Source organism: Pleurodeles waltl, chromosome 11 (genome assembly GCF_031143425.1).
Source record: "Pleurodeles waltl isolate 20211129_DDA chromosome 11, aPleWal1.hap1.20221129, whole genome shotgun sequence".
Taxonomy (NCBI): domain Eukaryota; kingdom Metazoa; phylum Chordata; class Amphibia; order Caudata; family Salamandridae; genus Pleurodeles; species Pleurodeles waltl.
In genome coordinates, this window is record NC_090450.1 from 968,973,991 (window position 1) to 968,986,432 (window position 12,442).

The 12,442-nt window shown below is 45.4% G+C and overlaps 1 protein-coding gene across 4 annotated transcripts in view; it reads right to left on the reverse strand.

The window, feature by feature from the left end:
* LOC138266439 (clathrin heavy chain 1-like) overlaps positions 1-12,442 on the reverse strand; it is a 378,407-nt gene that overhangs the window by 202,140 nt on the left and 163,825 nt on the right. For all 4 annotated transcript variants that reach the window (XM_069215209.1, XM_069215208.1, XM_069215207.1 and 1 more), the window contains exons 12-18: positions 5,969-6,133; positions 5,524-5,704; positions 4,790-4,953; positions 2,792-2,917; positions 2,257-2,399; positions 984-1,218; positions 417-539 (exon numbers count right to left, since the gene is read on the reverse strand). In XM_069215209.1, the coding sequence (XP_069071310.1) occupies positions 417-539; positions 984-1,218; positions 2,257-2,399; positions 2,792-2,917; positions 4,790-4,953; positions 5,524-5,704; positions 5,969-6,133 (1,137 nt within the window). The remainder of the gene's footprint in view (positions 1-416; positions 540-983; positions 1,219-2,256; positions 2,400-2,791; positions 2,918-4,789; positions 4,954-5,523; positions 5,705-5,968; positions 6,134-12,442) is intronic.

The following is a 12,442-nucleotide window of genomic DNA, read 5'->3' on the forward strand; positions in this document are numbered from 1 at the left end:
GAAGCTTTGATTTGGTAAAGGGATCCATAGTTTGTTACATATATTTATGTAGAACTGGAAATATTATGCTGTGGCTATGAAATTAACTGGGTTATAAAGAGCATCTTGCACCCAAAACTTGTTTCTTGGCCCTGAGAAAGAAAAGCCACATTTTCATTTTGAACACAGAATAAGTCGATCGGTTGTTTCAGATCTTGGTCTTTAAATGATAACATTTTCACACCCAATTCCACTGTTCAGATTACAGGGCACTAAGGGGCACTTTATGCATTGGCATCGATAAGAAGCTGGGCCACGCAGACCAAACCATGGCTCCAAACATGTGCGCCACGCATTTAGTGCTTTTGCTATGTCAACACGCTCCTGTGCAGCCGGCCCTCTTACTACCCTTGACCACTGTGGCTGCAGCACATTACCTGATCGATAAGCTGCCTCCGGAATGGGTTGCTCTCCTCGAGGACATTTGCCCAGAGTTCAGGATCTTTCCGCCTCACCAAGTAGCGTGCTTCACTCTTAAACAGCGAGTTCTCATTGCAAACCTACAGAAAAGCAAGAAAACTAATAAACGCAAACTGTGAAGGTAGAGTCAATATAGGCTCTGGAGGATCCACACTGGACACAGGCGGCAGTACTGACAAATGTCGGATAATCTGTGGCACACATTGAACATAACGAGCAAAGTACACACAGGTGAAAAGTGTCTAGGCCCTTGAGCCTTCATGCTTCTGGAAGGGGGCGGGTTGACAGATTAGGTCTGATCCTCCATGGTGGCTCCAAGCAAGACATGGTGCCATCGGTTAGCTTGATGACTTTTACATATACAACTTGCTTAGGTGGTCTTAATGGTACAAGCAGGTTCAATGATGCATGCCAAAATGTCTTCTCCATTTCAGCAACCAACTCCTAGCCACTAAAGTAGGTAATTCCACAAATCCACATACAAGCTAGCACATACACAGAGTAAAGGAAGGGGGTCAGCTTACCTTAATCAACTCGAGGTCACACTGTCCCCGCTCGTAAGCCACACAGGCCAGGTGTGGGTCACGTTTCTCGCAGTACTTGCCAACTACGCGGCTATCATAGAAGGGATTCTCCCGCAGGAAGCGCTCGGGGTTGTTGTTGCTGTCAATGTAAATTTTCGCCAGCGCATTGTGTGTGGCAGGCTCCTCGCAGCCCTCGTGTATCCGGGACTCTAGCCAGGGCAGAAGTAGCTTCAGTCTAAACAGCAAATGAAAGCAGAATTTTAGGGTATGTGCACTATTAAAATTCAAACCTATAAAAGCACACCAAAAGAGATGAAGATCTTGAAATGAAATGGCTGGTGTCTATGGGCTTCAGCAAGTTGAAAAGATGTACAAATCATTGGTGGTACATACGGGTGCCAAGATGAGCAGCATTAGGGTTAAGATGTTACATTCTAGCAGCAGTCTCTACCAGTCAACTTTTTTTTGTCTCATTGTTGCAGGTGGATAAGGAGAAAGTAGGGAACTCACAAAAGGACTTGCAATGGAACCGGGGCAAGTGGTATGTGTTAGCATAGTCCAAAGTTTTGGATATGGGAGGAGATACCTGAATGTCAAATCATTTTAGGTTGTTTTCTGAAGATCAATGAGATGGAAATGGAAAGTACGTGTAGGACATGGAATCAGCTTCTGTAGAGGTAACACACAGCATGTCGAAAAGAAAAACATTAGATAAGAATGGATTGTTACTTGCAGTAACTCTGAAACACCAGCCTATGTAGAAATTGTTTAGGGGTAGACAGTAGGGCGGTTGTGGCAGACCCTGTGGGGTGTTTAGGGAGGAGGTTTGTTTGCTTTTAGCGGTATGTGGGTTTAGCTAAAGGAAAGGGTTTTTTTTTTGGGGGGGGGGGGATTTAATTGATTTTTATTTAATTTTTTTAATCAGCCAGCGATTAAATGGCGAATACAATCTCATTATAGACTGCCCAAGACATTTGTAAACCACAAAATATGCTACCAAGTGAATTAGTGCTATTATCAAATCAAATGGATAGAACAAGCATTCAAAACCTATATTCCTCTCATTTTCCAAGCCCATCTGTACGATACTTCCATTTTAAGGTACAAGCCCATCATTCTCATACCAGTAAAAAGCCTGCAGTCAAGTACTGTAACTCCAGAACTCGTGCTACAGTAGTAGTGGGGCATTCAAAAGTATTACCAAGTCTTTACATGGACCACAGTAGAATAGGGATAGGGTCAGCGTCAGTCAATGTCGCTGGCATACAAATACCTGTTTCTTTTTTCCACTTCAGCCACTAGCTCATCTGTCGAGAACTGACCCCGAACAATCATGATCAGGTTCTTAATGACATCTTCAGAACAATCCACATCAAGGAGACCTCCGATGACTGCTGGAATACGGCTGGGGTTCACCTGGAAGAGTAAAAACAGAGCTTTGCAAACATCGAACATAAAAGGAGGATGAAAAGGATCTCTTATGGCTCACTCAGTGATAACGTGGACATGTGCTCTTGGAGATCCAAGAATTAGGAAGGTTCCCTGATCCCACTTGGAAAAGCGCAAACACTGTCCCTCTTGCACACTCAGTGGAAGCTAGCCCTTTTTTCTGGGCTACACGTGCACTAGGCAACTTGCTCTTAAACACCTACTGCACATGACCATGATTCTCTTAAAGAACAAGTGCGATGGACTTCGGTATTAAGTCATGCAGCTAGTGGACCCTCTTTCACACTCACAGGGCTGTGCTTCTCTCACTGCCACTATCCATCCCAACAACGAGGAGATGGGTAGGATCCCAGACTCACCTTCTGAACATAGATCTCGATGTACTTCTGCAGGTTGTTACGGTACAGATACAGCACCAGGTCGTGGACGAAATCAAACCTGTCGCAGACAATGATCAAAGGGAGCTGGTCCGTTAACTTGGCCTCCTGAACAGTTGCAGGGAGAAGGAGAGAAAAAATTATGGCAGTGGCAGCACAGCTCTGCTTCGCTCATGTCGAACACACCCAAAGACGAGGGCCTCCGAGGTTCTCTTGCAGACCTTTACAACAATACCACTACAGAAAATCCCAGTCATTTGGATGGAGTGCCTGCAGAGGAAAAGACCCTTATCCCAAGAGCAGACCCTGCAACTGACTCCGAAAAAGAAAAAATGGTTTGAGCAAATAGCTGGACTTTAAGCGATCTAAAAGAATGCCTTGGCTTTTCTCACAGAAGGCTTGCTTAACTCGGATTACCAGATCTAAGTTGACATGAAACATCCTCCTAAAGATCACAGACCACAGATGACTAATAACTGTGGAACACTTGTTCTTCAAGGACTCCAACCCCGTAATAAGTGGTGCTGTGAGGATAATCTTAACTCTCTTCTATAGCAACTGGACAGACAGAACCTTTTTTACTCCTCTATCCTTTGTACTCTAGCGTGTATTTAGTCCAGCATACAGTGAAGGCGTGCACCAATGAACCCCAGCGCTAGCTAGATATACCAAAGGCCACCGTGTGCACTAAATTCCATCAGCTTCCAAGGCGCGATAGCTGGACATCCCTCTACAGGTTCACACACTTTGAAACAGGTGCTCCAGTTCAACTGCACAGACACTATGCTACAAGGATATGTCCCGCTTTCTGTCAGTGTCCTCAGATCCCTCTTACTGCTTACTGTCCACATTCAAACCTTTGCTAAACATTCTCACCTTTGCAACTCCAGAGCACTCCAATAGGCCTTCTAACCAACAGTCTAATCGTCACATTTCTGCTAAACCTTATCTGCTATCTAATCTGTTACCCCTAACTAGTACCCTAAGCTTGAAAGTGCTCTGCGAAGCATCTCATTCTAAGTTTCTGTCCACTGTGCTAAGCCTTTTACCTAAAACTCTAAGCAAAATCCTAAAATGTTCTCATTATCAACCGAAGCCAATTCCGATGAGTTTTCCAATTTTATAATTCGTTTTTTTTTTACTAAGCTTTCTCTCATTCTAATCTTTATACCTCTCTGAAAAGCCTTCCAATCTGTTTATTCTTATTTTCAGACTACTCTCTGAATCCTTCTAATTCTCATCATCCCCAGCACAATTTTCTCATAACCCTTTGAGATATCAATCTTTTCTCCTCTCCTGGCTTATTTCAAACTTTCTCCTTCCAATCTCATCAGACATCTCTCCACCTCCAGTCCCTAAGCTTCAAATATTTTAACCCATCTAGGCACTTCTTGGACTGCCTCCCCCTACATGGCGCCTCAGATCCTCCTTACGCCATCCATATTTCAATAGAAGGGCATGGAGGATATCAGTTGTGAGCTTGAACTTGGCCATGTACGGAGAGAGAACTTGCAACTTACGCCATCTTGTTATTCTTCCCATCACTTACAATCATTTCTATGGAAACCGTCCTAACCTTAGCAGGAGCTACACCAACAAACATGAAAGAGCTTGAGAAATAAAGAACACTCAGTTGTTACACCTTGTAAAGTTAAGATGTCAGGGCTATAAGGGAGCTACCTCTGGTGCCTTCTAGGCTGTGCTCAGTTTAGATGGAAAGAAGGCTGTGTTCACCTTTGCTTTAATTGCATGCTATAACTTTAGATCTTTATATTTAGCACTCTGGTTTTATGGCATGGCATTAAGCAATGGATAAAACACAAAATAGTACGGTAGCAGCCACTTCGCGTTTTACAGTGCTCAAAAGAGCTTTTAAATACTTTATCAAGTAAAACTCCTGAGAAAATTAGCCTCTACTTTAACAGCCAATATTAATTCCCAAGAGAAATGCACACCCCCTCTCCCCCAAACGAGACCTGCCTTGAGGAAGTTCTTGACACGCTCAGGATTGTAGCAGTTGCTTTCTCTGCAGATGCGTTCCACCTCCTTGATCTGCCCGGTCTTGCACGCAGCTTGGATATACTTGAAGTGGACATCAGGGTCCTGGCTGAAGTTAACAATGGAACCCAGGAAGTAGAAGAGGCCTGGAACGGGTATAAATGCAGTGCTCAGTTGTTATACGTGCCTAATGAAGGGCTTAGTTAATTCTCAATCTTCCACTTCTAGCAATTAAATGAACTGAGGAACATGGAGATAACGATTCACTCAAACACAATGTGGACAAGTGGAGCAGGCAGCATTAGAAACTCAGTGCCCTGGTTCCACAACCAGCAGCTCAAGTTGGCTTATGCAGCTTCATATGAGAGGAACAAACTGTAAAGCACATTCTCTCACAGGACAGAGATGATGATGCGAGATGGAAGCTTGATTAATTGAACTGAAATTTACCCATGCTCAGAATATTTACTATTAACTCAATCAAAAGCATCTGCTCTTCTGCGTATGGTTCCTTTCAATTATCTCAATTGGTGAAATTAGATGCAACATTAACATGGATGTGAAAAGAAAGGTGGTTTCATACTTTTAATGTGCATGACACTCTCTCGCAAAATGAGGGCAAGATTCTCCTCTCCCTTAAAGTCAAGCATTCAAACTCCCTCCCTTCCACCCACACCATGGCATGGAAGCAGTACAAGGGTCCCTGAAGCTCATACCTTCGTAACTCTTAAATGACTCAAAGAGCTCAACCAGTGAGTTTGTGCCCAACTGTTCATGGTACTTGGAGGCCACCTGCACACACAGCTGCAGGTTCTGGCGGATGTTAGCAGACAACATAGCACGCAGGCACTCCACTGAATCCTCCACAGAGAGAGAGCCAAAGAAGTTCACAAGCCACTGAAAAGAGGAAGTAAAGGGCACACATTAGCAAGCATTATTTTGGTATCACTAATACCACATTTTCACTGAACAGAGTAAATGCTTTGGATTCTGCGTCATTATTACACACTAGCCCTTTATTCGTGTAGGAGTAAAGCCCAAACAAGCCCAGAACCATATTACAAGCACACATGCAAAATAGATACAGTTAGAATTCCCATTCCTATTATAAAATCAGAAAGAATTCATGCTTGAACTATAAACTGAAAACAGGAGCGTTACCTCTGGGTTCAACAGGTGTGTGTGGACAACTGCCCGTTTGATATCATAAAGGTCAGTGTAATGCTCCAGTGCCCTCTGCAGCAGACCAGCCTTTTCACACAATTGGGCAATGTGGGCCCGGTCATAGTGTGTAAACATCTGGTTCCCAAGGATGGCATCAGCAACCTGAAAAAGGTAAAGTTATCTTCAGATGGAATCATCACATTCGCCATGGAAACCCTGCTCAAAGCTCTTTGAGATGAGGTACAGGGATAATCTCTTGGTAAAATACTAGTCATTTTATAAGTAAAATACCTGTCATCCTAATAATGGTTCTAAAAGTCTGCAATCGACTATGTAAGACTGTGGTAGTCAATCAATGCCAGAAGAGTAACACATCCGAGTGTAGCAAATCTGTGTCCAAAGTTCAGAAAGGCACCAAACTTGCCTCAAAATAAATTTAAGTTATTCAGTGTGTTAACTTTCTCTAAGCAGTGCGAAGGCGCTTACCGTGAGACTCTGCAGATGTCCTATGAATACTCCACCAGTTCTGAGTGTAGGAACACCTCCACTGAGATTCAGAGAATGCTGTCATGAATATTTTGCTTGGATTCAGATGGGCCTTGGAGATACCTTTTTTTGTCACTGAAATACTGAATGCCAAGACTCACAGAAGAATGAAATGTTACTTGTAACCATGACTAATTGTCTGCCCAATTCTCTCTAAATCCATGAACGGCAGATTGACACCGCGCAGATCTGAGATCCTGGGAACATTTAATAGTATACTCTAAATACATAATGGGAAGACTGGCAAATTCTGGAATTTTAAAAGTAGTGTTAGTGCTGCGCTGTGCGTTTGTAAGAGTGTGTCTTCAGTCTATTAAGAGAATGCAGTTTACTTTCATTTTAAGGAATGGTTAAAACAATGGTGAGCTGTGGAGGTGCAGCTCGCCCCCCTTCATGAGCAGATGTGCTTCATCAGAGCTCCAGAAGAGCTCTATCGTCTGGGGCTCAGCTGGGCAGTCAGGGGAAGTGAGCTAACCAGCAGTGACTGCCAAGACACCACAAACCTGCACATGCAGACAGGAAGGTATATTTGCAGGGGATTAACAAAAATATGACTGCAGGCCATAAGAGTCTCAGACAATATCTGGGGGTACTTTGTCACCTAGTCCTCAGTTTCACTTCTGTTTCCTGTATCATTGACATGGTGAAAAGGAGCGTCACGAAAAGCAAAACAAAGAGCTTTGCAGCCCAAAATGCTGAAACTCCTGTGGGTAATAGCACCTAGAGGCTGGGAATAAGTCAATTCTTACAATATTCTATAGTGGCTCATACAGCTTGCTCTATCCAGAACACATTGCCTGAGGCCCCAGTTGCACGAGACAATGCAAAGATTACAGATAGGGAAGGATGTAGGAAACAGATAACTCTGGTCCATGCTGCAATGGTACAGGGGAAACTCTGTACTGATGGGCAGCAGATTGCAAAGATGACCTGACAAGCACTGAATGGAAGAAGGCTTATGAGCAAGTTAAGATCATCCCAAATGTCCGTTTTAAATAATACAATTGAATTACCAACAGAAAACATACATGACCATTGCAAGCTGGCCTTGATCTGTATGGAGAAGCCATCCCTATGCGGCAGATGTGGTGCTCCCGAAGGCGATTCTTGCATATGATGTGTGTGCTCCCAGGGGTGGAGGGCTTCCGGCGTGGGGTGGGGTGGGGTAGTAACCTCCCTGGGTGGAATCACAGGCCTCAATATAATTAACTCTATGTGTAAGGACATTTTTGCAGGCTCACCCCCACTTCTTGCTACCTTTAGTGCTGCTTTACTGACATCCAGTGCCCAGTATATGTGGGCTGACTCAAAGTATATTGGCTAATATCTGACTGGCATATTTAACCTACTATTAGGTACTCTGTGTATCCAGGGCCGGTAAGTTTAATGCCTCTAGTGGACTGCAGCACCCATTGTATCACCACTATGGTGGTATGTGAAACATGACTAGGCCTGCCACTGCAGCCTAGCTGTGCAGTTTCTAAACTGCCAATTCGACATGACAAAATAGAGTTTTTGCATGGGCTTACACTTTCTTTTTAAGGCTGGTAAGACACTGCTAAGGTGGGCCCTAAGTACCCATAGGTTGGGGAACACAGTACTGAAAAAAAGGCATGTGTACTGAAGTTTTACATGTTGAGGCAGTGAAGAATCTACAGTCGTTTTTCACTGCAACACGGCTGGCTCTCACATAGAAAAGCACTGGGTTACAGTATATCACCATATACTGTATAACCTCGGTTTGAGACCAGCTAGACCCATGATCAAGGATTCAAATTGATAGAAATGTAATAGTTGGATTTAAAATTACGGTTTTGAAAATGCCACTTTTAGAAGGTTGGTGGTTTCCTGACTATAGCCTCCAGTAGGCCTGTGTAAGGAAATGCCTCCTTGGCATGGTTGCCCCCTGACTTTTTGCCTTTGCTGATGCTATGTTTACAATTGAAAGTGTGCTGAGGCCTGCTAACCAGGCCCCAGCACCAGTGTTCTTTCCCTAACCTGTACTTTTGTATCCACAATTGGCAGACCCTGGCATCCAGATAAGTCCCTTGTAACTGGTACTTCTAGTACCAAGGGCCCTGATGCCAAGGAAGGTCTCTAAGGGCTGCAGCATGTCTTATGCCACCCTGGAGACCTCTCACTCAGCACAGACACACTGCTTGCCAGCTTGTGTATGCTAGTGAGGACAAAACGAGTAAGTCGACATGGCACTCCCCTCAGGGTGCCATGCCAGCCTCTCACTGCCTATGCAGTATAGGTAAGACACCCCTCTAGCAGGCCTTACAGCCCTAAGGCAGGGTGCACTATACCATAGGTGAGGGTACCAGTGCATGAGCATGGTACCCCTACAGTGTCTAAACAAAACCTTAGACATTGTAAGTGCAGGGTAGCCATAAGAGTATATGGTCTGGGAGTCTGTCAAACACGAACTCCACAGCACCATAATGGCTACACTGAAAACTGGGAAGTTTGGTATCAAACTTCTCAGCACAATTAATGCACACTGATGCCAGTGTACATTTTATTGTAAAATACACCACAGAGGGCACCTTAGAGGTGCCCCCTGAAACTTAACCGACTATCTGTGTAGGCTGACTAGTTCCAGCAGCCTGCCACACTAGAGACATGTTGCTGGCCCCATGGGGAGAGTGCCTTTGTCACTCTGAGGCCAGTAACAAAGCCTGCACTGGGTGGAGATGCTAACACCTCCCCCAGGCAGGAGCTGTAACACCTGGCGGTGAGCCTCAAAGGCTCACCCCTTTGTCACAGCACCGCAGGACACTCCAGCTAGTGGAGTTGCCCGCCCCCTCCGGCCCGGCCCCCACTTTTGGCGGCAAGGCCGGAGAAAATAATGAGAATAACAAGGAGGAGTCACTGGCCAGTCAGGACAGCCCCTAAGGTGTCCTGAGCTGAGGTGACTCTAACTTTTAGAAATCCTCCATCTTGCAGATGGAGGATTCCCCCAATAGGGTTAGGATTGTGACCCCCTCCCCTTGGGAGGAGACACAAAGAGGGTGTACCCACCCTCAGGGCTAGTAGCCATTGGCTACTAACCCCCCAGACCTAAACACGCCCTTAAATTTAGTATTTAAGGGCTACCCTGAACCCTAGAAAATGAGATTCCTGCAACTACAAGAAGAAGGACTGCCTAGCTGAAAACCCCTGCAGCGGAAGACCAGAAGACGACAACTGCCTTGGCTCCAGAAACTCACCGGCCTGTCTCCTGCCTTCCAAAGATCCTGCTCCAGCGACGCCTTCCAAAGGGACCAGCGACCTCGACATCCTCTGAGGACTGCCCCTGCTTCGAAAAGACAAGAAACTCCCGAGGACAGCGGACCTGCTCCAAGAAAGGCTGCAACTTTGTTTCCAGCAGCCTTGAAAGAACCCTGCAAGCTCCCCGCAAGAAGCGTGAGACTTGCAACACTGCACCCGGCGACCCCGACTCGGCTGGTGGAGACCCGACACCTCAGGAGGGACCCCAGGACTACTCTGATACTGTGAGTACCAAAACCTGTCCCCCCTGAGCCCCCACAGCGCCGCCTGCAGAGGGAATCCCGAGGCTTCCCCTGACCGCGACTCTTTGAACCTAAAGTCCCGACGCCTGGGAGAGACCCTGCACCCGCAGCCCCCAGGACCTGAAGGACCGGACTTTCACTGGAGAAGTGACCCCCAGGAGTCCCTCTCCCTTGCCCAAGTGGAGGTTTCCCCGAGGAACCCCCCCCTTGCCTGCCTGCAGCGCTGAAGAGATCCCGAGATCTCTCATAGACTAACATTGCGAACCCGACGCTTGTTTCTACACTGCACCCGGCCGCCCCCGCGCCGCTGAGGGTGAAATTTCTGTGTGGACTTGTGTCCCCCCCGGTGCCCTACAAAACCCCCCTGGTCTGCCCTCCGAAGACGCGGGTACTTACCTGCAAGCAGACCGGAACCGGGGCACCCCCTTCTCTCCATTCTAGCCTATGTGTTTTGGGCACCACTTTGAACTCTGCACCTGACCGGCCCTGAGCTGCTGGTGTGGTGACTTTGGGGTTGCTCTGAACCCCCAACGGTGGGCTACCTTGGACCAAGAACTGAACCCTGTAAGTGTCTTACTTACCTGGTAAAACTAACAAATACTTACCTCCCCTAGGAACTGTGAAAATTGCACTAAGTGTCCACTTTTAAAACAGCTATTTGTGAATAACTTGAAAAGTATACATGCAATTTTGATGATTTGAAGTTCCTAAAGTACTTACCTGCAATACCTTTCGAATGAGCTATTACATGTAGAATTTGAACCTGTGGTTCTTAAAATAAACTAAGAAAAGATATTTTTCTATATAAAAACCTATTGGCTGGATTTGTCTCTGAGTGTGTGTACCTCATTTATTGTCTATGTGTATGTACAACAAATGCTTAACACTACTCCTTGGATAAGCCTACTGCTCGACCACACTACCACAAAATAGAGCATTAGTATTATCTCTTTTTACCACTATTTTACCTCTAAGGGGAACCCTTGGACTCTGTGCATGCTATTCCTTACTTTGAAATAGCACATACAGAGCCAACTTCCTACATTGGTGGATCAGCGGTGGGGTACAAGACTTTGCATTTGCTGGACTACTCAGCCAATACCTGATCACACGACAAATTCCAAAATTGTCATTAGAAATTGATTTTTGCAATTTGAAAAGTTTTCTAAATTCTTAAAAGACCTGCTAGGGCCTTGTGTTAGATCCTGTTTAGCATTTCTTTTAGAGTTTAAAAGTTTGTAAAAGTTTGAATTAGATTCTAGAACCAGTTGTAGATTCTTAAAAAGTATTCCAACTTTTAGAAGCATAATGTCTAGCACAGATGTGAATGTGGTGGAACTCGACACCACACCTTACCTCCATCTACAGATGAGAGAGCTAAGGTCACTCTGTAAACTAAAGAAAATAGCAATGGGCCCCAAACCTACCAAAGTACAGCTCCAGGAGCTTTTGGCAGAGTTTGAAAAGGCCAACCCCTCTGAGGATGGCAACTCAGAGGATGAAGATAGTGACTTGGAGGGAAATTCCCCCCCTCCAGTCCTACTTAGGGAGAGCAGGGCTTCTCAAGCCCTGACTCCACAAATAATAGTCAGAGATGCTGGTTCCCTCACAGGAGGGACCAACAACTCTGAAATCACTGAGGATAACTCCAGTGAAGAGGACATCCAGTTAGCCAGGATGGCCAAAAGATTGGCTTTGGAAAGACAGATCCTAGCCATAGAGAGGGAAAGACAAGAGATGGGCCTAGGACCCATCAATGGTGGCAGCAACATAAATAGGGTCAGAGATTCTCCTGACATGTTGAAAATCCCCAAAGGGATTGTAACTAAATATGAAGATGGTGATGACATCACCAAATGGTTCACAGCTTTTGAGAGGGCTTGTGTAACCAGAAAAGTGAACAGATCTCACTGGGGTGCTCTCCTTTGGGAAATGTTCACAGGAAAGTGTAGGGATAGACTCCTCACACTCTCTGGACAAGATGCAGAATCTTATGACCTCATGAAGGGTACCCTGATTGAGGGCTTTGGATTCTCCACTGAGGAGTACAGGATTAGGTTCAGGGGAGCTCAAAAATCCTCGAGCCAGACCTGGGTTGACTTTGTTGACTACTCAGTGAAAACACTAGATGGTTGGATTCAAGGCAGTGGTGTAAGTAATTATGATGGGCTGTACAATTTATTTGTGAAAGAACACCTGTTAAGTAATTGTTTCAATGATAAACTGCATCAGCATCTGGTAGACCTAGGACCAATTTCTCCCCAAGAATTGGGAAAGAAGGCGGACCATTGGGTCAAGACAAGGGTGTCCAAGACTTCAACAGGGGGTGACCAAAAGAAAGGGGTCACAAAGACTCCCCAGCAGAAGGGTGATGAGACAACCAAAACTAAAAATAGTAAAGAGTCTTCTA